At 35.5% G+C, this 27,118-nt stretch overlaps 1 protein-coding gene across 3 annotated transcripts in view; it reads right to left on the bottom strand.

Annotated features, from left to right (window-relative positions):
• The window catches only part of UGGT1 (UDP-glucose glycoprotein glucosyltransferase 1), a 117,809-nt gene that overhangs the window by 4,920 nt on the left and 85,771 nt on the right, over positions 1-27,118 (bottom strand). For 2 of the 3 annotated variants that reach the window (XM_025050896.1, XM_025050897.1), the window contains exons 30-40: positions 26,056-26,214; positions 25,469-25,554; positions 23,653-23,737; positions 22,247-22,335; positions 21,579-21,683; positions 20,257-20,341; positions 19,048-19,230; positions 18,245-18,405; positions 17,053-17,167; positions 11,733-11,849; positions 11,193-11,361 (exon numbers count right to left, since the gene is read on the bottom strand). In XM_025050896.1, coding sequence (XP_024906664.1) covers positions 11,193-11,361; positions 11,733-11,849; positions 17,053-17,167; positions 18,245-18,405; positions 19,048-19,230; positions 20,257-20,341; positions 21,579-21,683; positions 22,247-22,335; positions 23,653-23,737; positions 25,469-25,554; positions 26,056-26,214 — 1,354 coding nt within the window. Of the gene's footprint in view, positions 1-5,647; positions 10,149-11,192; positions 11,362-11,732; positions 11,850-17,052; positions 17,168-18,244; positions 18,406-19,047; positions 19,231-20,256; positions 20,342-21,578; positions 21,684-22,246; positions 22,336-23,652; positions 23,738-25,468; positions 25,555-26,055; positions 26,215-27,118 lie in introns of those variants that run through there. The other variant, XM_006917733.3, reaches the window with a different exon arrangement.

Genomic DNA, 27,118 nt, shown 5'->3' with positions numbered 1-27,118 from the left:
TTTTGAAATGCTGTTTTTCATTTTTATCCATCTCAAAAATTTTTTAAAATTACCCTTGTGATTTTTTTCTTGGACCCGTTGGTTAAGAGTGTTGTTTAATTTTGGTGAAATTCATTATTGTGATACTATGCATTTCAGTCTTTTGAATTTCACTAAGAATTGTCTTTGTAGACTTAACCTATCATATGTCCTGGAGAGTATTCCATGCGCATTTGAGAAGAATATTTTGTGAAGTGTGAAGTGTCCTGTTTATGTCTGTTAGGTCTAATTAATTTACAATGTGGTTCAAGTCCTCTGCACTCATTAATCTTCTGGCTGATCTATCAATTTTTGAAAATGGGTATTAAAGTGTCTAACTATTATTGCAGAACTGTATGTCTTTCTTCAATTCTACTTTTGCTTCATATATTTTGAGGACCTCTTGTTCTGTATGTACAAGTGTATCATTGTTATATCTTCTTGCTGGATTGAACCTTTTGTCAATATATAATGTCTTTCGTCTCAAACTTTTTTGAATTTAAGTCTGTTTTATCAAACAATAATATAGTCACTGTAGCTCCCTTTTGGTTATTATTTGTGTGGTTATTATTTCTATCCCTTTAGTTTCAATCTTTGTGTCTTTATCTGAAGCGAGTTTCTTATTAACAACATATAGATGGTTTCCCCCCCGCCTTCAATTTGCCAATCTCTGAATTTTAACAGGAGGGTTTAACCCATTTACATGTAAATATTCCTAAAAAATGATTTATTTCTGTCATTTAGCTATTTGGTTTATGCCATACAATTTGTTCAATTCCTCCATTACTGAATTATTTAAATTTTTGAAGTGTGTTGGTTTAATTCTTTTTTTTTCTTTTCTGAATTTTTTTCAATTAAAAATTATTGGGGTGACATTGATTAAAACCAAGTAAGTTTCAAGTGTACAACTGAACAGTATGTCATATATAATGTATGTGTGTGTGTATTGCATTGTGTGTTCACCACCCAAAGTTAAATTTCCTTCCATCACCAAATATTTGATCCCTTTTACCCCTATCTCCCCCACTTCTCTCTGGTAAGTATCCATGAGTCTGTTTGTTATTTGTTTTGTTCGTATCCATGAGTCTGTTTGTCATTTGTTTTGTTGCTTTCAGTTTTATATCCCACATATGAGTGAAATCATATGGTTTTCAACTTTTTCTGACTTATTTTGCTTAGCATAATTATCTGAAGATCCATCCATGTTGTTACAAACGGCAGTACTTCATCTTTTCTCATGTATCACATCTTCGTTACCCAATCATCTATCGCAGGACACTTTGGTTTCTTCCATGTCCTGACCACCATGAATAATGCTGCTATGAACAGCAGGGTGCATATATCCTTGCAGATAAATGTTTTCAGTTTGGGGGGATATTTTCAAATTATTTTCTCAGTGGTTACCTTAAGAATTACAATTAACATCTTAAACTTATATAATAACCTAGTCTGAATGATAGTGACTTTAGTATACACCTCTGTCCTTCTTATTATTTTGTCACAAATAATATCTGTACATATTTTGTGCTCATTAACATAAATTTCTAATTATTGTTTTATATATTTGCCTTTTATATCTTCTGATAGATGACACCAGAGTAAGCCACTGCTACTGAGGGTCAAAACCAAGGCAAGTATCTGTGCCAGTTCCTCAGGCATCACTAGACCAGCACGAATGCACAGATCCAAGTATTTTGAGGACAAGGTCACCACTGCCCACCCTGGCACCAGCTAGTTGCTCCAAGAACATAGGCTGCTGTACCCATAACTGGGGCAGTAATGAGGAATGGGGTGTGGTTCTTGGTCTGTGCATGTCCCTCACAGATCAGAAACAGCTACCTTTATAAGTGTCCAGACATGTTCCAGAAGTTCCAAAATTATTAATTACAATTGTTCTTTCCAGCTTAGTGGTTGACTCAATGGAGTGAATGACCCCAGGTCCTTGACCTTTATAGTCTGCCATTTTGCATGTTTTCACTCCTGCTTGATGCATTTTTAAGTAATATCATTAAGTGCAAACGTATTTAGGATTGTTAATGTCTTCTTGATTTATTGACTTTTTCATTATAGGATGTCCTTTTTCCTCTGGTAACACGCATACTGAAGTTCACTCTTTCTGATATTAACATAGCCATACCAGTTTTATTAGTGTTTGTGTGGCATATTTCTGAATTTCAACCTACGTATTTCTATTTAGTGTGCATATCTCATAAATTGCTTTTTAAAATACAATTTGAAAATCTCAGCCTTTTAATGAGTGTTTAAGACCATTAATATATAATGCAAATATTGATTTTTTTCAGTTTAAAGTCCATTCGTTGGTTTACTATTTATCTCTCTGTACTTGTTCCTTTAGTCTTTCTTTCCTATTCCCATTGGATTAATGGAGTTTATGGTTTTTTTTTTAAATTAAAAAAATTAAGCATTCCATTACTATCTCTCTCTTTTTTTTTTTTTTTTTTTGGTCTGTAACTTTTTTTAAGTGGTTGCTCTAGGGAAAACAATATGTTTTCTAAGCTTATCACAGTTTATCTTGCATTACTATCATACCAATTCACATTTAATGTAAGAACTTCATAACTCCCATCCCTAGTGCAATTGTTATATATTTTACTTCTATGTTATAAACCCCAAAATATATGTGTAGGTGTCATTTTTGTTTTAAACAATCAATAGCTTCTTAAAGAAAAAGTATATTTACCCACATATTTACTATTTCCAGTGCTCTTCATTCCTTTCTGTAGATTTGAATTTCTATCTGGCAATATTTCCCTTGTAGCCTGAAGAACTATGATTTTTAATAGTCCAGGTCTACTTACAATGAATTCTCTCAGCATTCAGTTACTCTGAAATTATTTCATTTTCATTTTTGAAGAATATGTCCCCTACATAAAGAATGTTGACAGCTTTTCCTTCTTTCAGCACTTTAAAAAATGTTATTCTGCTTCATCTGTTCTCTTACTTTCCTAATGAAAAGTTAGCACTGGACTAGATTGAGACAATGTGTGGCCTTATTTATATTTATCCTGCTTTTCAGGGGTGAGGTGGCATTTAGTGAGGCCAGATACAGATCAAGAGAGAGAAACCAGGAGAGTTTTACAGTTTTGTTGTATCCACAGTTCACGCCATGCAGGCCCACTCAGAAGCACTAGGGTTGGTCATGAAAAAGTAGGTGAGGTAGGAATTGTGGGCAAAATGGGTGAGGCATGGTAAGGAGACTTAAGACTGGCTCACTGAGTAGTTCCAGTGAGCTCTGGGGCATAGGAGCTGTCCCTGGTTGTCTGGTATCTGGCATTGGGCAATTAGGGTGGGTACGTAGTAGCCCAGAGCATAAGAATCCAATAAGTGAGGTGGTTGAGGGTGTAGATTTCATCAGCTGCTCAATATAACTCAGTGCGCTTAAGTCAGGGCCTCAAAGCTGGGTGAAGATGGCATTTTAAAGAAACTATGTTACGGGGAGTCGCTGGGTTTCTTGGACCCATGAGTTGATACTTTTCATCATACTTTGAAAATTTGGGGCCACTACTTCTCTAAATATTTTCTCCTCTTCTTCTAGGACTCCATTTAACATATTTGTTATATGGCTTGAGACTGCGTCACAGGTTATTTCATCTCTGTTCATTTATTTTTCAATCTTTTTTTCCCCCGCTTTGCTCTTCAATTTGAATTTCTTTTAACCTATCTTCGAGTTTACTGATCCTTTCTTCTGCAGTGTTTAATCTTTTAAGCCCTCTCATGAAATTAGTTTTCAAAAATTTCATCTCTGCTAAAATTCTCTACATCTTCATCCTTTGCATATATCTTTACCTATAGATTCTTTAACATATTTATAATCTTAAAATTCTTATTCAATAGTTTTAACATCTTGGTTGTCTGTGGGTCTTTTTCTTTTTTTCTTGGTTATATCATATATTCCTGTTTTTGATTCTGTCTCCTGATTTGTGATTGTATGCTAGACATTCTCAATGACACATTATAGAGACTCTGGATTCAGTTATTTTTTTTTCCCCATGAAAACTGTTGGGTTTTGTTTTAGTAGGCAATTAAGTTACTAGTGGATTGCCTTGATTCTTTAAAGGCTTGATTAGGCTTTATTACAGTGGGTCTATTTTAGTTTTGTCCTTAGTCCTAAGGCCTAGACCTGAGTTTTGAGATGTGGTTCTAATCCTAAGGTTGTATGGCCCTTTAGGTTTTCCATGGAAAGCCCAAAATATTTACCAAGCTTCTCTAATTTCGTAAGACATACATTCCAAACTTTCCTCCCTTAGTAACAGACACCTGCTGAAATCCCTACTGAGGTTTATCCAGCCTTTCAACTGTTACTTTCTGTTGAACCTCTTGGAATCCTGCCTTGTTCATACATAATTTAAGGAATCTGTCTAGGATTTCAGGGGAATATATAAGGCAAATTCAAGGCTCTGTGGCTTCCTCCTTTCTGGGATTTCCCCTTTCTAATTTCCAGTTTCTCAGACAGCCCCAAACTCTGATTCAGCTCCTCATCCCAGTTAATAGTGCCACTTTTTTATTCTCTGTGGGCCACATGAGGAATAGTCATCTAAATGCAATCTTATCCAATGTGTTCTCTTCAGTGCTTGAGCCTCCTCCAGTTTTTGCCAATCTCTAGTCACTTTCCAGTGCATTTCAAAAAATGTATATAATTATTGATAACAGGGTTAGTTTAATACAAGGTGCTCTTGCCGTTACTGGACGCCAGGCTGTAATCAGTTGTATAGATGTTATTTAAGATAAAATAAAATCCAACTTCCTTTCATTTCTTCAACTGGTTACACAACTGTGTTCACTTGGAAAACCTATCAAGGTACATGTTTATGTAATTGTGTTTACATGTGTTGTTAAGTCAATAAAAAGTTTATTACAAGAAAAAGACAATTTCATGTTTGTACCCAGTTTAAAATCCCTCAGGGGCTTTCTTGTGGCCCTGCAATCAAACTCAGAACCCCTCTTTGGGGCTTCTCTCCTGCCTATGACTCTGGCTACACAAGCTCACTTGCAACTCCCTAAATGAGATACACTAGATTTTGTTCCTCCCTCTATCCTAACCTCCCTCACCCTATATGAATAATTCCTACTTATTTCTCAGGCTTCAATTTAAGCATCACCTCCTTGTAGAAGCTTTTCCTGACCATCACATTCCACTCTGACTACACTTTAGGTGCCCTCTGTTGTGTTCTCACAGCCACAAGTCCCCTTTTTAAACCTCCACCTCAGCACTAATCACACTAGCTTGCAGTGTCCAATGAGAATCAGAATAGCATGAACCACATTACCAACTCCAAATCTGGTCCCAGAGTAGGAGCTCAGAGATTCTGCAAAATGAACAAAATTCATGCTATCCTTCCTGTTATTATTAACGTTGCTGGTGCAGCTTGTCTGCCAGATCCTGCCTGGGGCAGTTTTCGAAGGCTGGGGATTTAAGAGAGGCATGGGTGCCATCATGAGACTCCAGAGAACTGGCTGCAACTGGACCCAGCTCCATCACCAGATAAGACGTTCAGGAAAAGCTCTCCTTCCTGTCTGGGCCTGCATCTCTGTCAGATGAAGGGGTGAAACTTTGAGTTCTAACAATCTACCCTTCCTAAACATATATGCTGAATGACTGACCAGGCAGTTTTAAAGAAGAGGAGAAGTTTATTGTGTTGAGCAGACCTTATTTTCATTACAGTACCAGGAAATTCATTCTCAGTTCATTTTTGGTGCAGAGGGCTCTGCAAACATTTGGAGACCCAATTCTCAAGCAAGGGCAGCACCTGGACCTATCTTGCATTTAATGGAACAGAATTACAGTAAAATAGTTTTTTTTATAAAGGAGGTTTTTTTTTTTACACAGTTTCTTTAAAATTCTAACATTTTTCTTCATTTTTCCATGTTTAACTTGTTATTACCAAGGATAACTAATTGGAAAACATGGTTACTTGATCAACTTTTTCTCAAACTGCTGACTTTAGGTTAATGTATTCTAATACTTTCGTTTTGAAGAGGAATTATGCCCATTTTTCTGGAAATCTAGATCGTGACAACTAAGTCAATGTATAAATTACAGATAGAATGAAGGCCTTAGCTCATATCCTAACCTGTATCCTACTTATACCTTCCACATTTGGCTTCTGTGTTGCTAGGTAATTGAGAAAGACTCAGGAGATGGCCTCCTGCTTGCAAAATCATTACCATGAAGTTTAAACTTTATGGACTACTTCTGGAAAGCATGCAGCTGCTTAAAGCTGATTTTGTGGTTTGTGTTTATAAACTGTCAACCTACCCAAATGGGGAGAGATCCTCTACTCAGTGCACTGACTCACTATCGCCCAGAAGTGTCCTTTCTGTACTAGATCGAGAGATCAAAGACCAAATAATGAAAAAGAAATTGGTATCTTCCAGATACTTTGAAATATCAATGACAACCTGAGTTAATGAGTCTAATTTGCTTGAATTCAATCACGTAATTACCAAAATCCCGATTAAGAGCTTTCCTCACTAAATCAAGGCAGGAAAAACATGAATTTAAATAAAAAATATTATACCATTAAAATAGACAACAGCTATATTTAAGTGGATGAACTCTAATCATCCCACAAAAACATTCCCATAAAATCAAATATTTAAGAAAACTAATTATTAAAATTGCATGACAATGTAATATACACTTAAATAACTTTGCAGACAATGCACCTTCCATTTGTATTACCAAGAGAAAGTTTCCATTAGGTGGCTTTACCAAAACATTTACACTGTCATAAAATTTGATACGACAGTCCTAACATTTTTTTCAGGAAAAATGCACTAGGTATTCCTGTGTAACCCTTGAGTTGAATTATTTTTTTAAATCATCCATGACAATTTTAGAAAAGGACTGCTTTCAAGTACCCAAATTTAACTTACAGGGGACACACTGGGGAAGAGGAATCATTTTATACTCATTGCTATGAGGGTAGTGTCTAACCTGTCCCAAATCATGGTGTCAGTAAAGTAGAATTCCCTCTACAGGAAACTGGATTTCCTTCCTCCCTATCGCCAGGGCCAGTCTCTTTCAAAAACTGCACTGCCTTCCCTAGCTTTCAGCCCTTCATCCAGAGACTCAGCCCCTGCATCCAGATAAAAGTTGTTCATTCAGGCAGAGCTTTAACAAGGCTCAGAACATGAGGACTTAAAGGACAGCAGAGTAAAATAAGCTCCATTCTTGGAAACTTTTTAGTATATGTAAAATCTTTGCTCTCCCAAGAGCTTAGTTCACATAGTATGTGGGCTTACCATGATGCATGCACACTTAGCAGGTAGGCAAGCACGTTTGTTTCAACTTGAAATGCCACATTTTGACAGATTCAACACTTTATCAATCTTATGGAAAAAGAACATGCCATCATTCTCAGTGTGGTAGTATTGAGTACAGTTTTAAAACAAAACATAGGCATATGTCCCCACAGCTCTAGCTGCAGGCTGTGTACACAGGTTTTGATCTCAATCAAATACCACTGTTCATAGAACAAAAAGTCACACTGTTCCATGTCATTCTAACGTCACATTATTTCATATCACTCTGGCACTGATTCAGAAAGAAAATTTTCCATTACGGCATGATGAGAGAAAAAAATCTATTACATACAAATGGTGGTTAAAAACAATACACTGTGAACATTTTTCAGAAGCTTGATTGTTTCAATACAATCAATTCTTGCTTCTTGGGGAAAAAAATCTCTCCTATCTTTCCAGTGACAATTTGCTTTCATACAGTAGAGACAACAGACAAAGCTGACCAAGACCAAATTTCAGTGGTAACATCATTTCCTAGGGCATTAGAGGTTCATTTTGAAAGATGCTTATGTCACATGAACCAAGAATCACTGGCAGGAGGAGGGCCCTAGGCCATTTCAGAAGCAAGCTGGGTCTTGCATATTTAGATTCACCTAGTAATAAGACTTATGTTTAGGGTGGTGATGGATAAGGGGCAATGAGGACACACACACACATACTACATGGAGAACAGATTTCACACTATACCTTCCTTAAATGGAATATACATAAGAGATGGAGAGAAAGAAATGGGAGAAAGGTGATTTGGTTCATGTTCCAAGGGACTCAGCATTTAAAAATCACATCCCAGTGACTTTAGTAATTTCTTATGCAATCTCCCAGAAAATGCACTGGGGAAATGCACAAGTCTATGATTGTACACAGAAGGTGGCAGCAGCAGAAGCCCCTCTAAAGGCTTAATTAAATCTAAGATGAAGCTGAACAAATGTTTTTTACTTATTGGTTCTATCCCTTCAGCTGCTCTGACCCAGTGAGGGGCAGGGTAGCAGGAACTCATGCCTCTGTTAACAGCAATAATTCTGAGGGATATTTCTCTCTTGGATCGATTTATTTAAAAATCTTTTGAGCTCCTCCCTCCCCAATTTTTAATGCAATCAAAGAAGCAAACTCAAAAGCTTCTTCAGACAGCTTGAGAGACTAAGTTAACTTTTGTATGTGAATATGGAAAAAATAAATTACTTGATACTTGTCACAGACTTTCATTTTTTAAAAAGATTGTAAATTATTGTGCTACCTGGCTTAGAAGAGGACTTAGCTGTCCATCTGCATCCCTCCTCACATTTTTTAAAAGCAGTCAAATATGAGACACAAATTGTTTGCTTTGGAAGGAGGCGCCATCCATGGGTGTGCTCTTGCTGTCCCTGCAGCTGGGAACGATGAGGGAAAGACCTGGAGCCTCATAACCACACAGGCCCACAACACACCAGGACTCCTCATGGGAGCCTACCAGCACTGTCCATTCACTAGGCTGCTCCAGAAGGCCGTACTGAGCTGCTGAAGTAAAGCCACAAAAAGCAATGACTAAAGGGCTTATGTGGCTTCAAGATGCAACTATGTAGAGTCAGAAAAGGTAGAGCGCTGGCAACTGCAAACCAAAGACAACCCAACCCAAAGCACTAAACTAAAAGGAATATGGAACAGTGTATTTAACAAAAACAAAAACCAACCCCACGCCCCACCCCCCCCAAAAAAACACCATGAATTACACAGTCAAAACCCCTCCTGGTCTCAGACCTGAGAATCTTTTGTAGAGAAAAGTCAAAGCCAAATTCCCCTGGGTCTGAGAGAGAGAAAATCCTACAAAGGAAAGGGAAATTTCGAGAAGGTAACCTTCCTGAGGGAGCCCTGAGCCTCCACGATGGGTCACTAGAGGGCTTACTATGGCTGTATCCAGTAAGGAAATCAATCATGACATTTCTTTAGAAAGTGGAAAGAAAAAGTGAATGCTTTCACAAATACAAAACTGTTTACAAAATAATTACCTAAAAAGTTCACTGAGGTTGGGTGGAGAATGAGAATAATGTTTTCATTTCAAATTAGTCACAATGGTACTGATGGTTTATAAAAGAGAATGGCCAATTTCTGGTCTTCCTCACCTCCTCCAACACTCCAGAGCCCTCTTACCCCTGATGTTATCCCCGTCCTCACCCCAACCCACCCCTATCCTGTCCCCAAATTAATTTGCCCCAAGCCAACCCCGAAGACACATAATTGCTAGCTGGTTCTCAATTCAACAATGAACTTACGCTGGGGAAAAGAATGCAGGAAGGACACAGGAGTACACTGGCATAAACCTCAAGGTGTGTGGACATTGGACAAAGCTCCTGCCAGCCTAACTCAGGGTGGCACCTGAACCACAGTGCAGGATGCAGACTAAGCTCTTTTGCCAGTCAACTGAGGTGAGGAAGAACATGTGGTTCCGGCTGGTCGGCTGCTGCAGCAGTGTGACACCCATGCGCTCTTGGGTGGGGGCACACAGGACGCGTTTTCCTCCTCTTGCTTTTGCCATTTTCCTTTTTGGTTAGAAGACTGCTCTTTACAGAGTTCCCAAAAAATCAACCACCGATATTTCTCTGAGGTAAGAATCCAAAAGAGTCTTAACTTCAAAGATCCAGAGCTTGCCAGTGTGCAGGAGTCAAAAGTAAATGTTCAGAATCAGAAGGCACGCATACCTGCCCAGCCTGTTCACCAGCAGTTGTATAGACAGATCAGAAAAAACTAGCATTTAATATAAAAAGTGTTTTTCAAATGGTGTAATTTCCTATCCTTCTCTGAAGATCATAATTCTTCACGTTTCTGAGGTCCTATGGAAAAAGAGACTAATTGAAAAAAATGGACTGTCTTCGAGTTCCATATTTACAGACTGGGCATTTTCTAGTACTAGTACTATAACCTATTATTTGTGCCCACACCTCCAATTATCTCTCTTTTTAAATTTTTAGGAACGTTGGTTTGGTGTGTTTGTATTATATTTTGAAAGTAAAAAAATAAAAATTAAAAAAACATTTTTATTTTTATAAACACTGAAACTAGTTCTATATCCCTACCCAATGTAAACTGTTTTCAAAGTACAGTATTTACTTCCAGTAAAATGCACACTTTTAGTTAGGATTCTTCTTTTTTCACTTAATAACATATAAATATTTTCCTGTGTAGCAGTGTAGCTCACTTATCATTCTCTATTTTTGGACATTTAAACTGTTTTTAATACTTTTGATTTATATATATTAGTAAAATAAATTTCTCCATATATAACTTTTTTCTTGTTTAATTATTTAAGGTAAATTCTTGAGAGGAATTATTAAAAGTATAAACATTTTAATGGCTCCTGATGACAGATTTACTGCTTTCTAACAAGGATTGTTCTAATATACAAAGGAAGGTAGACCCAGAACAGTTTCATCGCCAATTCCCCAACAAAGGGCATTATCAGTATGTGTACTTTTTCTATGTAGTATACATTAATGATAGATTCCTTTTATCTGTTTCCTCAAATTCATTTATTATTGGTGTTCTCCTCTTATTTGAACAGTATGTCTTCATTCGTTGCCCATTTATCTATGGACATTCTTGAGGTTTTACTTATGAATTTGAATTAATTTTTTTTTATGGTGAATCTCCAACCTTTCAGTGTGATATTTAATACTATGATATAGTCTTCAGGATGTTTAAGTGAATTACTCAAAATCCATGGTCTGTAATTATTTTAAAACTAGTTTTGAGCTGAAAAAATGTTAAAATCCAGAGCCCAGCTTATTAATAGTTTACAAAAGGTCACTTTTGTATTGCAACAAACAGAAATCAGAACCACAAAGGTGTATTTACCAAAAGCCAACATTTGTCCTCACCTTCTCGGCGTGGCTCTTTTGTCACCTTCTCCTTATACAGTGCTCCTGTTTCTTTCTCCTTCTGAAAGCGGATCTGTAGCTGTTTGATCTCTTGGTCATAGACTTGCCACTCTGGGACAATTCGAACAGCTGCTTCTAGCTTGGGCTCTTTGGTCATTGGATTATTACACTGTGAAAACCAAAATAACATACTTCAGCTGAGCTGAAGAAAGGGCATTATATAGAATTCAAAGATGTTTCTGTTCTTGGATGACAGGTCCAAACTGGACAAAAAGAACAATATGGAGGAGCCAAATGATATATTAGCAGAAGTAAAAGTAACACTCTCACTGATTGTAAATAGTGAACATAGCCCCATCAGACACTAAAGGATTTGGTTTCTCCTGCAAGCAGAAAAGAGATCTGCTTACTGTAAGATGTTCTGCAGTCCCTAAACTATACAACTGTAGAGCAAGAGTAAATAGGAATCTGTGCATTAATAATTATCTAATCATACATCACTCTGGAATAAGGCACAGAAAAGAACCACAGATAGCTTACCAGATCAATCGTTTTTGCCCTTTTTTTGGAGGCGTCATCACACCATGTTTCACACCAAAGCCATTCTTGAGGGAGTGATTTAATTGGCACCTGATGGATCATGTTATTGGGCAAATCCTGTTTGGCAAAAAAATAAAACACGACAACCAAAAGTTCTGGGGGAAATTTAAATAAACACATAGCAAATTACATAACACATACCAATCCCAAATTTTAGAACTAAAAGTGTCTTTACCAAAAACCTTAGAAAAGCTAAAATACTTATTTATGGTGTTTTTAAAATCCACAAGTTTAGATGATCCATAAAACATCTACACATAATAAGCACCTGAAAACCTTTAGTTTAAAATTCACAATAACCTGTACCTAGACTACCCACCATGAGGGCAATTCTAAGAAAAATACTACTCCTTTTTGAAAGTTGACCAAAAATAGAGTATATTTCTTATATTTCGCAGTTTTACTTAAAGGTAGCTCTGAATCCACCCTTCCTGAGGCCTGATCCCAAATGGATTAAGCCCACATGTTTTCTAGACAAGTGTACTCTATGATTTGAAGCTTTTTTCCCCAAGAAATTTTTTGAGTTTGATACAATAAAATGTTCCATTGTCCTAAGACACAAACAACCAATATAATCCAGCAATTCCACTTCTGGGTTTATATACAAAAGAATCGGAAGCAAGGACTCAAAACAGGTACTTGTACGCCAATGTTCAAAGAAGCATTATTCACAATAGTCAAAAGATGGAAATAAGCCAGATGTCCATCAACAGATGAATGGATAAACAAAATATGGTATAGACATACAATGGAATATTATTTAATCTTACAGGAAGAAAATTATGATATATGCTACAACATGGATGAAACTTGAAAACATGCTAGGTGAAATAAGCCAGACACAAAGGAAAAATATTGTATGACTCCAAAAATATTTAGAATAGGCAAATTCATATGGACAGAAGATAGAACAGAGGTTATCAGGGACTGGGGGGAGGTGAAAGAGGGGTTTTTGTTTAATGTGTATAGAGTTCCTATCTGGGATGATGACAAAGTTTTGGAGATGGACAGTGGCACAACACTGTAAATGCACTTAATGTCACTCAACTGTACACTTAAATATTATTAAAATGGTAAATTTTACATTATGTATATTTTACCACAATTAAAAATAATAATAAAGGTAAAATAAAGACATTTTCAGACAACAAAAACTGAAGAAAAACTGTTATTAGTGAACTCACACTGAGGGAAATTAAAGGATATTCTTCAGGCAGATGGAAAATGACCCATACAGAAGCCCAGAAATGCAGGGAAGAATGCAGAGTAACCAAAAGGGTACCTATGTGAGTATATCTAAATCTAAATAGATACTGACTGTACTAAACAAGAATAATAACTTCTTCTGAGGTTTAAAGTGTAGAGCGATCTAAAATATACAGCAATAGGGCATTTAAGTTGGGATGAGGATAAATGGAGTTGAGGAATTCTAGAGCAGGGACTGCAGCAAGGAGCTTGCTAGGAATGCAGATTCTCAGGCCCAACTGCATACTTACTGAACCGGCCTGGGTGAATGGGGCCCAGAAATTAATGCTTTAGTAAGTTCTCTGGGTGATTCTTTTATATATACTAAAATTTGAGAAGCACTGTTCTGATGTTTTCACACTGTGTGGTAGATGGGTAAAAGATGCCGATTAATATTAGCCTTTGCAAAATCAGAAATGCATACTATAATTGCTAGGATAATCATTAAAAGAACTGTAAAAAAGCATTAGCTTAAGCTAATAGAGAGAAAATAAAATTAGAAAAAACTCTCAATCAATCTGAAAAACTGATTAAGGAGAAAAAAGAAACAGAACATGTGGAGTAAGCAGCAGTAGTTTAGAAAAGCCATTTATCGATAATTATATTAACTATAAATGGACTAAACATTCAAATTAAATGACTGTCACATCAAATAAAAAAAAAAGGAGCTATTTGTAAGAAACAGAACTAAAATGTAAGGATAGAGAAAGAAAATAAAAGGATTAAAAATTATCATGTAACACTAACCAAAAGGAAAACTTGTACAGCTGCACTAATATTAGATGAAACACACTTTAAGGTCCAAAAAGAAAAAAAAAAAAAAAAAGGTATTACCAGAGGTAATAAAAGGTTAATTTGTCTGAAATATATATATAACATCTAAATTTTTAGCCACTTAATAAATCTCAAAATACATAAAGCAAATTTGACAAAACCAAAAATAAGAAAGATTTCACAGTACAGAAAAAGATTTTTAACAAATCACCTCCAGTGATTAATAAAAAAAAAAGCAGACAAAAAAACACATAGTAACGTTACTAAACTTGATATAATAAGCATATATAGAAGAATATTACACCTAACTGCAGGACAAAAAACTAGATGAAATGTTTAAAAAAACTAACCATATCTGGGTCAAAAAGCAAGTTTAAATAAACTTTGAATTCCTGAAATCACACAGAATACATTCTCAGATCACAGAACAAATAAGCCAGAAATTAACAACAAAAATATAACTGGAAAATCCCCATGTATTTGCAATTACTTCTAAATAACTCATGAGTTAAAAAACTAAAAATAATGAACTAAAAAACTATTTCAAGAAATAAGGAAAAAAATCAACAAATTAAATAAAGTAAAAGAAACCATAAGGAACAGAAATTAGTGAAATAGAAAAGAAACACTATAGTCAAAATGAAAAACATTAAAAGCTGGTTCTTTGAAAAGACTAATAAAACTGATTAATTCTTGGGGAGTTGATCAAGGGGAAAAAAAGAGAAAGCACAAATAAACAATGCCAGGAATTAAAACAAGGTTGGGGGAGAAGAAATCAGTACAGATCCTACAGACTTAAAAAGATAAGTGGTGTGATGGAAACATTCTGGCTCTTGACATTTTTCAAAACTGATTAAAAAGTGCACTTAAGATCTGACATGTACTTAAACGTGTCACTGTATATAAATTATATCTCAAAAAATGAAAAGATAATACAACTTAGTGACAATATATGTTAGGAAATTTAGATGCAACTTAACAAAAATAGTGATAAATGAATAGAGAATGTCAGCAGTCCCATACCTCTTAAAGGAATTGGAGTCATAACTGAAACACAAAGAAATCTCTATGTGGTTACTCTAGTGAATTCTATCAAACATTTTAGAAAGAAATATGGCCAATCTTACACAAACCAATTACAGGTAAATGAAAAAGAACAAAACCTAACTCATTTCATTAAGCCAACATAGCCTTGATGCCAAAACCTGATAGGGATATTATAAGCCAGTGTCATACAAAAACATAAATGCAAAATTCTTAAACAAATACTAGCATAAAGAATCCAGGAATATATAAAAAAGGATAATAAATCATGATATTATATTTTAGAAATTATATTATGTAATTAACTATATTACAGAATAAAAGAAAAATCATACATCTCAGCAGATGTCAAAAATGTATAAAATTTAACACAAGAGATTAAAAAAAGAGTAGCAAACTAGGAATAAAAGGAATTTCCTCAATCTGAATGAGAAGTATTGACAAAACAGCTATAGCAAACATAATACTTAGTGGTGAAATGCTGAAAACTTTCCTTTTGATTCAAGAATGTCCACTATCGACATTTCTACAGAACAATGTGGAAGCCTTAGCAAATAAAGCAAGAAAAATAAATCTTAAAAAATGTAAGATTGGAAAAGAAAAAGTAAAACTGTCATTACTTGTAGATAACATGATTATGTATACAGAAAATCCAAAAGTGTATACAGATTGGCAAGGTAGCTGAATACAACAATGAACAAATATCAACTGTAATTATAGATACCAGTTATAAAAAACAAAAGTTTTTAAAAGTAACTCTAACAAAGATGTACAGGATCTCTACAAAGAAAGTTACATTACTGAGTGAAATTCAACACAACCCAGATAGAAAATCCTAGCAAGTATTTTTTCCTCCTGAACTTGACAAAAAAATAGGAAATGACGGTTGCAAATCCTACCTCTCTAATAATTACATTAAGTGTAAATGGATTAAACTCTCCAATTGAAAGCCACATGAGATGCCAGCTCACACCTACCAAATTAACAGACTGACAATCAGTATTGTTCAAAACATAAAGCAACAGGAATTCTTATATGGCCAATTGCAGTATAAATTAAAACTAGTTTGGAAAACTGTTTGGAATTATTTAGTAAAGATAAAGATACACAAATCTGATGATCAAGCAATTGTACTGGTAGTTGTACACGCAATTGAAATATATGTACATGTGTACCAAGACATGTGCATGAATGATCACAGCTACATTATCCACAAAAGAGAGAAATGGAAAACAACCCAAATGTAGAAGTTAAAACAAGTATCACTACACACAACAAAATGGATGAATGTTACAAACATAAATGCTGAACGAAAAAAGTCAGACTTGAAAGACCTCATCTTTTATGATTCCACTGAGATAGAAAGAAAAAAAAAAAAACAGGCAAAACTTAACTATAGTTTTTAAGAATACATGTTTAAGCAGTAATTCTATACAGAAAAGCAATGTGATGATTACCACAAAAGTCAGGATGCTGGATACTTTTGTTAGAGAACAGTGGCTTCTGGATAACAGCAATGTTCTGTTCCTTGAACTGGGTGGTGGTATGTGGACATTTGCTTTGTGGTCATTCATTGATGCATATGAATATGTATATATTTGTATATTTTTGTTTTGTATAGTTTTCTTCATAGGTACTAGGCTATATGTCACAATAAAGGTTTAAAACTGTTTACAGTAGACTTTAGCAAAACAAAATATGTGTAACTAAAACATTTAAACTATAATCTCACCTCTGAAAAATGTTTAGTATTAATAAAATGTGGTTCAGCTAAACTTAAAAAAATCATAATTTCTGACACAAAAAAAGGGATATTGTGATACTATACTGTATACTGTGAATGCTGAGGTAGTTAGCTCCTAAAAGAAAAGAAACAAAGTGACCTAGTAGGCAGAGAAACAAATTTAGCAGATTAGCTTGGGGACAAAATGAAAAGATATAGTAATGGTTCAGAGAGGCAGCATTCTCTATCTCTCTTCCCAAGCCAACATCAGGCCTATGACATTTTTTACTAGTATGTTTTCTCCTGAGGACAGATAAAAATGTCACATACACACATACAAAATTCCTTTCAATGAAGAAACAAAACACTGTCCCAATGAAAGAGAGAACTAAGCAGCAAATAATACTTCATTTTCTGACACAATATTGTATACTCATTACTGAACGTGTTAACCAAAAGAAAATAGCCACTTACTTGATCAAGATTTGAAAGGCTGTTAGGATCCTGACTCAAACCCTGGTACTGTCCTCTGAGTCTGTCACCAGCAGCTATTTTCCTAAACTTCTTCAGATCAACAACATACAGTGCACTGGATAAAGAAGATCCATTTGTTATAACCATGGGTTATGGCAGAAAAAATAACTCCATTGAACAATGGAAAAGGTCACCACTAGGCAATCATTCTGGTTTCTCCCTGAAAAGGTAAGCTGAGGCCCTATGGTGGAGCAGAGGGTCAGTATGTGCTACTTCAAAGATAGCTAAGAAAGTTCCTACAAACCCCATATTCTGCCACTGCAGGCTCAGTTTGTCACTGTTTCTTATTTAATTGCCTTCTGAAGGAAATAATCTCTGACAAATGATTTCTAGCAAAACTTAGCATATTAGGAAATAAAAGCTTTAGAAACTGCTAAATAACCATTAGTCAAAGATATCCTGATGATGTCAAATGTTGCAGGAAAACAAACAAACAGTGTTATTATTCTTTTGGACCAATAAAACTGAAATCACCATACCCCAACATTTATCTCTGTATATGCTGCTTCCTACAGGTCCCCCTACCCTCCAAATCTTCCAAATTACAATTTGACCAGAGAAGATAATGTTCATTAGAAAAGCAACAAATGCATACATAGTTTGACCTAGGAGTTATGCTTCTAGGAATTTATCCTGGAGCTAAACAATGTATTTAGTTATTCACTGCAACACTGTATGTCATAGCAAACTACAATAAATATAACATTTATACTCCAATAATATGTAGATGTATAAAGGAATAAGGTCTCTGTGTACCTATTAATATAAATAACAAGATCTACTAGAGATATTAAGTTAAAAAAAGTATGGCACAAAACTGTAAATAGAATGGTATATTTTGTATAAAAAAATTCATCATATTTTGTATAAAAAATAATTCATAGCTGTTTATGTAAGAATTAAGAAACCCTAGAAGGACACAGAGTGAATTAATAGAGGAGGTTATCTGTTGTGAGATGGAAAGTAGGTGGAAGAGAGCCAGGATTGAGAAGACTTTTTTTCACTGTAAATTTTTATAATTTTTATTTATGAACCATATTAATATATTAACTATTCATGGTTTTAAATATACAAAATTAATTTTAAAGAAAAGTAAATCAAAAAACTGTTAGGAGTACTCCTTTTTCAGTACCTGATATGATACTTTCGCCCAGCTAAGTGACTGGCCCAGTACCCTGATTTCCAGAACCTGTAGCCATCCATCTCTCTTCGGCTATCACAGAAAGGGGTATAACCATAAGGGGCACCGTCTAAATTGAAATCTCTTAACTCTTTCAGATCTGTTCGTACAATCTGGAGAAAAGAAGATCACAAGTCATTTGTTCAACAACCATGCAGTAGCAGTTTCCTTAAAATAAAGCGTGCCTCACTGACAGCGTAAGGGAGGGCAGCTCGGTGGTTAATGGCAGAGGCTCCAGCAGGAGACTCAGTTTGCACCTGGATTCCTCCACTGATTAGCTGGCTGCCCTCACTAACACGTAAGACGCTTAGCATAGTGCTGGCATACAGCAGTCTAAGTATTCAAAAAGAGTAGAAATAAAACAAATTTACATTGTTTAGTTTCTCTGTGACTTAGTTTCCTCATCTGTAAAATGGAGAGCTCACAAGGCTGTTAGGAAATTTATGTGAATTAATGTATAGACATATGTGAAACAATGCCTATTTTTAGTTTGTATGCAAAATGAATTAAGATACAAATTACACATAATGTAATGACAACTATGTAAAAGAGGCATAGAAAAAAATATGAAAAGGAGATACATCAAGTGCAAATTTTAGAAGTGATCACATCTGAATGATAACCTTTCCATATATTCTAAATAATGTAAAGTAAGCACGTACTTTTCCAATTAGAAAAATAAAATCATTCAAAAAGGAAAAAGAAGCCTAATGACTTTAATACAAACTTTTTAAACCTGGCCTTTAAGAGCTTACCTGATCAGCATCCACGAACAGGAACTTGTCAACAACTAATGGGAAGAGCACATCCAGGAAGAGAATCTTGTAACCCCAGATGATACGCTGCTTTTCAGTCTGTTGATGAAGCCACCGGGGCCATTTGTATTGAACAAGCTCATATTGGAAATTGTATTCATTTGCCATATAAGGTATAAACTCCTATTTTTAGATACAGGAAACAACAAACAATCATTTACTTTGATTAAGAAAAAAGACTTCATAATATAAGTCAACCACCATGATTACGGCACAAATAAAACACATTTACCTTAACAATGGTCTAATAAAAAAAAAAAAAACCTGACCCTGAATCACTTGTGACTACATAAAAGAATACATATAAACTTTTGTCAAATCCTCCTTCCTTTATGACTTTTAAGCACCACATGAAATGACAGAAATCTTTAAGTGAAGGCTTTTAGATAACTAATTTACATCTCTGTGCATGTGTGTTTAAGGGAAATGAACTTTAAGTTCATTTGTCTAAACTTGATCAGTACAATATTTTTTGAGCTTGATTTTAAGCCTTTCTCTCAGCTAGGTCTAACCCAGGGAATGACATGACGAACACAGAAAATCTGTGTTTAGAAACACAGATTCTAAATATGCAAGTACCTTCAGGGGAACCAGGAGTGAATTACTTATCTAGAAGAGTTATTACTGAATAGTTAACAGTTATTTAGTAAATTCTACAGAACAATAACAAAAAAGATGCAAACAAATCAGTTTGGATAACAAATACTAACTGATATAAATAAAGCAGAAAACTTTCCAAGTGTGTTGTTTTGTATAGATGAAGCATTACTTCTATAGAGCACTGGGTAGTTGGTCATGATAGAATTATCCTACTCACTAGAAACCAGCACCGTGCTTTCTAAATAAGCTAGGACATACACACTCAGAGGAAGAGAATGTTATTCCATCAAAGTAAAAGATATGGACTCTCCTCCTATGTTATCTAAGCTTCAAACAGGATATAACTTTGGGTTCGGTTTTATAACAACTGCTCCTCCAAAATACACCAATTTGGAAGAGTCATCAAGACAGAAATATGCAACTGAATCAGGGTAACTTAATAAAAGGAAATTTTAAAAATTTTACAGATAACACAGAAGTAGTAGAAAGTAGATTATACTGCACATATCTCCTTAATAAGAATGCTTTCCTTTTCCCCGAGGAACAAACCTTAAACGTGGGAGACAAATAATTCTTCAAGAACCAGAATTTTACAGGAGTCTTGGTATTCTTCAGTACTGATAACATCATTATGCTGTCAAAGAAAAGCAAATATTAATAATCTTCCAATGCTTTTTAATCTCGACAAAATCAAGCACAGCAAATAAGACCACTAAATGTTCTTCACAGCAGAACTCAATCAGGCAAAGACAGACTCTTAGTCATGGAAAATCACTAATGGATAATTATACTTACTCCTTCTTACAAAGTTATCACTGAGAAAGAGTATTTCTCACCTATAAAAATATATCTCGCTGATAAAGGCAAATATTTAATTACATTACATATTTAAATAAACTGCTTCATGAATTAATATATTAATTATGATAAAAATGAATAATGAGGTTGTGGTTAACTAATTACACCACTCTGAAAAGAAAATCCGTAAAGGCCACAGCAGCTCTGTGTAACTGCCTTGTCTCCCACAGCCTGTACTGGAGAAGAGCAGGGAGTGGTAAGGGGATGGCAAATAGTTTCAGGATTCCCCACTTTGAAAACAAACAAAAACATATTTTGAGTCAAGAAATTTAATTAAATTCAGTTGTTACTGACATCTGACATTAATATTTTAGGTCAGATATTGTTTCATGGAAATAGGAGGCCTAAAACATGAGTAAAATGAGATTTTGATTATTTGCTATACTAGATTTATGGTAGAAAATTAAAAGTAACAAGAACCCTGGCATTAGGAAAGTCACTCTCAGGCAAAGGCACCTTCCTGATCACTGACCACGATGCGCTCCTGAGGGCCTTCCCCTGGTGACCACTAAGTCATCCAGCCCTAGCCTGTGGCCTCTCCTTGGCTCTGGCTGTGTGATGTCAGGACAGTCCCTTCACCGTCTGAGTCTCAGTCTGTCCATAAAACACAGAGGTGTTCTTATGTGAGAACTAAAATCCCCGCTGGCTCTAGATCCTATGACCCTTTAGAAGGCAGATGTAGGGTCCTGTTCCACTTCCATTCTCTACAGTAACCTCCTAATTTATGGTTTAAGCAATACTTGGTGGCCAATTAAATACCACTATTTATAATGTGCACACACTGATATTAAAATTTATAGCCTTGTAATATCCACACAGATGCATTTATTATATAGCTTGACTTCATGCTGTTGGCCAGATCAAAACAAATACAATTATATATGGTAATCTATTCACAACTCTCAGAGTGCTTCAAATACACAGAATGATAGCAGAATCCCATAAAACATTTACTCTCTAAGCATACTGTAAGAAATTCATTCATATATACTGAAATAATCAATGTGACTAACCGAAGAAATCTTTCATAGAGATGACCAGATGCAACAGAGAAAATATTAATTATGTCATCCTTATCTTGTTTCACTTCCTCAGTCTTCTGTCCTCCTGTGAAGCCCCTATAATAATAAAGGTAAAACTAAGCACACGTGAAATGCTGGTAGAGACACAGTCCTTTAAGGGGATAGGTAAAGAGACGGTGTTTTCCCATCCCTATTTCTTCCCTAGAAGGTGGTGCAGAGGGAGCAGGAAGGAGGCATCCCCTCAAACCCACGGAGAGAGCACAAGGCAAAACCATCTCGCAGGATATGAAAGGATGCTTCCTACAAGGCACCACATGGCTTCAGGAATAGATGGAAAACAGGCTATTCCACAGAATGCACTCAATATAATGGAAAGTAAACTGAGCAATTATCAGTCAGCCCTCTAAAGGGCAGGCACAACCCAACAAGAGTCAAGAAGTAAGGGACAGAAATAGCTTTACACTGAGATGGCATTAACTTCTTTTAGTCAGTTAGTGGAAAATACTCAACTATGCTAAATACACGTGCAATTTTTTGGCTGTACAAAGCAGAATCTGAAAGGCCCAAGACAGGATTATTATACTCAGAAGAAGGGAAGGATGGTGCTTATATCCTAACTTTCCTTAAAAAACATTACTTTTTAAATAATGCTGATTTACCATTTGAAGGAGTCCCAAAATCCAGATTCGTTCTCATTAGTTCCATCACTCAGCAAGTCTTCATTCACCATGTCTGCTTTCTTCTGAACCTGCAATCACATGTGATTGATCTTATTCCTCCTATTGGGTTTAACAGGCAATAAACTGATTTTCACTGGATGCACATTGTGAGCACTGCCAATGACAAGGAATTAATTCTCTCACAAGCAGGTACAACCCACTCAGAGGCTAGACGTAGTCAACAAATGTATCTTCATCATATCACACAAAACCTTAAGTGAGAAGACAGTAACCTCTTTTAATTAACAATAACTGTTTTGAGTTTGAATAATAGGCAAACAACCTCAAATACAACAGTGTAAGAACTATAGTTTGAGTAAAAACAAAGTACCATTCACCAAGCTAACAACTAGTTCTAGGTAAAAACTGTAGCCTACATGAGTTCTGTCAGGAAGGAGCCATTTAATGTCAAAGCGTTTTTTCAAGATTTACTAGTACAAAGACAGGTTGAATTTTTCTACAGTGCAAGGATCATTTTTCTGTTCAACCATATGACCTGCTTTAGATTTTACTGTGTATAAGGATTACAGGTATACGTCAAAGATATCGTGAGTTCATTTCCTGACCACCACAATAAAGCGAGTAGCTCAATAAAGCTAGTTGTAATCTTTTTTCTGATGGAGAGGGTCTTGCTTCAATTTGTAAAAAATGCAACGTCTGTGAAGCACAATAAAGAGAAGTGCAATAAAACAAGGTATGCCTGTATTTACTCTGTAATATCTTTTACTTGAATTTAAGATACTAAGAAATTTAAAATTCTGAGAATAGGAATTAGAAGTGAGAAGAAATTAAATAGGGCTACCATTTATTACTATTGTTGAAATTTTCATTGGCATTCTCCCCAATTTTCTGAGAATAAAATCATTAATAATACTTTGAATTGTGGCTATAGAAGCAACATATCTATGAAAACATTTCATCTAAAAAGAGACTTGTATTGCTCATTGAGATTATCCAAAAGATGAATAATTAAGAATCCAACTCTCTCAGCTGAAGAAAGCCATTATTTACAAAAGACATTGCACATTTAAAGCAGCATTCCTATAAACCCTATAGAAAAATTCCAAAGGTGAATTAAAGTCTTGAACTGGTTTCTTCCCTCCACTCCAGCTTTACTAAAAAATAATTGACAAATAACATTGTATAAATTTAAGGTATACAATGCGATAATTTCGTATACACATATATTGTGAAATAATTATGATAATAGCATTGTTATTTGAGTTAACACATTCATCAACTCACATAGTTTCAAGATACATATTTTTAGATAATAGCTACGAGTAACAGAATACTGCTATTTTTATTAGCTATAAAAGAGGGCTGCCTTCATATACCAAACTCACCTTCACTTTAATAATTTTGCTCTTGAAGTTATTGAGTACAACAACAACTTCATCAGCATCAGGTGGAGAATCTGTACCATCATGGCTTAGAGAGAAAAGAAAGGGAGAGAGATGGATATTACAAACTATAATTCTCAAAATGCAATAAATGATCTGACATCAATCCACATTTTTCTATCATTTTATCATAAAGAAGTTTTTCAGAACAAATTATTTTATCACAACCTGTAGGAAGCCCCTTCGAGCTATACAGAAGCACTTGTCAAAACCTCTACCCTTTAAACATTGAGCATTCCAATCGGTCACAGCCCAGACTTCCTTCGCGTCTCCCTTAAATTGCCTTCCATCAAGAGACAGGTTCCTAGTGCTGGCGAGCACTTATCTGCCATCTGTATTCACGAGGTCTGAGCCAAGCCGAGCACCTTCAATAAAAGAGTGCCCGAGACATGGGCTACTCTGCATAATCTCTGGAAACACATCCCTTCTGTTCTTTAATGGCAAGCAGCAATGCATGTGGCCCTACTTCAGAGTTTCATAAAGGTATCCTTCTGCCTGGAGGCACTCCATCAGCCAAGTCTAGGCACTGAACTCAATCTAGTATCTATACTCTGGAAGAAGAGCTATAACAAGCTTTATCTGCAGGCAGATGGGGCAGAGGAGGAAAAATATTTCCCTACTAATCAACTATAAGGCCTAAAATTTCCAGCCACTAATTAACACAGTGTTAATTGCAGAAAGCCATGATAAAATATGAATTCACTGGATTCAATGTCATTTCACAGAGAGCAGTTCTCAGGCAAAGGTAAGATTCTGATGGGGGAGCAAGAGACACTCCAAAGGCTAGGAACATCCAACGGGAAGCACAGGATTGGGGAATACCAGACCACCAGGGACAGGGAAGAATGGCCAGGGAAAGGGCACATAGAAGCAACAAGGTTTAGAGGGCGACAGATAAACTTATGACAGATTAAAACTCTATAAAACCCTCTTTGAGAAAAACATCATTTGGAGGCGAATCTACTATTTGCAATGCAGATACTGTTATAATACAAGAGTCTTCTATTTCCTGGGTAAGAAATATGCAAGAATTCACACTTCTTTCACATGTCAGGTAAGACCCTATGGGAGCTAATATGAGAATATAATAAGAGGGTGTTTAAACAAACTCTAATGGAAATAATTCCCTAAATAAATTGACACGAAGTCTTTTCACATAGCTTAAAACTAATTTAAACAGTGTTAAGCAGAATTTAGACCACACCTTTTTAAAAGGCAGTTTATAGTTTTTAAACTTATAGTCATTCGAAGCAAACCTTAAACCAAAAGCCCGGCTTCTGATGAAGTGCTTTGGGAATGCTTCCATCCCACTATGGCCAGGAAGGGCCAGTGTGAGCACCAAGGTTTCATGGCTGAAGCTCACGTGTACTGTGAGCCTGCAACTCACTCAGGGTTGAGAAATATACTGTCTGGGTAGAAAAGTCGGACCATTCTTCAATTCCTTTCTCCTTTCTTGAAATGACTCAATTTCTCATCTGCCTATGGTTTTCATCAAGTGACAGATGATTTGATTCTGTGATACTGGTAGCAGAAAGGAATAAATGAAAAGTGAAACTTTTCATTTATTGCTTACTGTCTAATTATACCCTGACAATGCTTCCATGTTTCATTTAATTTCCTGGAAAAGCATTATTTCATTTCACATACAATTACAAATTAAAGTCTTATTCCCTTGCTAACTGCCAGTGTAGTATTCAATTTGAGCTGATTTTTAGAGCAAAATGATCTGAAAAAAAAAAAATGCATCACTTAATCTTACCTGTAGATCCTATAAATATCTTCAGAACGTCCCTTCCTTAGTCTGAGAATCCAAGCTCCTGGGTTGGCCTTTAACTGAAAGTAACCCTAGGACAAGAAGAAAAGACAAATTTTAGTTCTCTTTGAAACATAAAATGTGTTTTAGAGGGATAGTTATTTCTTTTTCTGACATATCAGTCACCTATATTTTAAATAAGATAGTTAACAATTTAGTGCAAGTCTTAAAAAAAATCTACACATTAGAAACAATAACAAAATACAGGCCAGTCAAGCCAAGAAGCCGGCCCTTTAAGCTGTACTTCACTGAAGAATCAATGTGTGATGTATGAGTATGGTACAAACCTACAACTGTCAGCTCATAAGCAATGCATTTTCATGGGCCACTTTGGTTCAGAGCAGAAAATTCTAACTCTTTTTTTAAGGTGACATGTAATTACAATCTATAAGTTAAACTTTTTATACTGACCAAATTCAGTCAATCATGAATTTTAACCTTACTCATGTTCAGAATGCTAAGTGCTCCATCAAAAATTGTAGTGCCCAAATTAAAACGACTCAGTATCATCATCTGATGTATTGATTATTTACCAGATTGGCCATAACAATGGTATCCACGATGACTGGGTTGGCTGAAGTTCCTAATGTAAACTGCAGTCCTCGTGGGGGCTGACCTGTGGTAATGTCATAGCAGTGACCTTCTAGTAAGAGGTACTCCAACTCATATTCAGCAGCCACTATACTGTCCACCTGCAATATCACAATTAAATGACTTGAGGACCACTCAGCAATAAAAAGAAACACACTACATACAACAATATGGATTATGCAAAGTGAATGAAGCCAGACATAAAGGGCTACATACCATATAACCATGTTTATAAGAAATTCAAGAAAAGCAAAACTATAGTGACAAAAAAAAAAAAAAATCAGCAGTTGCCTGGGGTCACAAGTGGGAGGACAACGCTTGCAAAGGGGCAAAGAGAACTTTGCGGGTGATGAAAGTGCTCTACATCTTGATTGTGCTGGTGGTTAACAAATGTATACAATTTTAAAAATTCAGATGGGTTGAAAAGAGAGTCAGGAAAAAAGGACACAGAAAAAACAATATGGAGGTTATTCCAAAAGTACAGATGAGAAGACTCTAAGAAGGTAGTATCAGGAAAAGTATAAAAAAAAAAAAAAAAAAAAAAAAAACGCCAAAAGAATGACTAAAGCTAAAAAGCTAAACAAAGAAGAAGATAGAAAAGACAATCCTACAAGGATTAATTTCCATGAGATAACAGAGAGACAAAGAGAAAGATCCAAGAAACATCAGAGATAAATGCAAATTCATCTTGGCCTTTAGAACATAGCTGAAAACACTGCTGTTCTAGGTGCAAATGTCCAAAATGTACTTAATGCCTTCATAATGGCATAAAACCATTCATGCTCTACACCAGCTGCCTAAATTATTACCAATTCCTTGCAGCAAATATGATATAACTGCAATGTCTTGGGGGAGCTTGTATTTAACTAATTAATGAATTTCTATCCCAGGCTAGTTCCGACTTGGCTTTGTAACTCTAGCTAATGCTAATAATACACTATTTGGAGCTTAATATGTTACTGCAATGCTAGCTTCCAAAAGTATAATAAGACCTAAGAGGTACCC

The sequence above is a fragment of the Pteropus alecto genome, unplaced genomic scaffold (assembly GCF_000325575.1).
Source record: "Pteropus alecto unplaced genomic scaffold, ASM32557v1 scaffold607, whole genome shotgun sequence".
NCBI classification, from domain to species: Eukaryota; Metazoa; Chordata; class Mammalia; order Chiroptera; family Pteropodidae; genus Pteropus; species Pteropus alecto.
The sequence above is the reverse complement of the archived record's forward strand: the minus strand, read 5'-3'. Positions and strand labels throughout refer to the sequence as shown.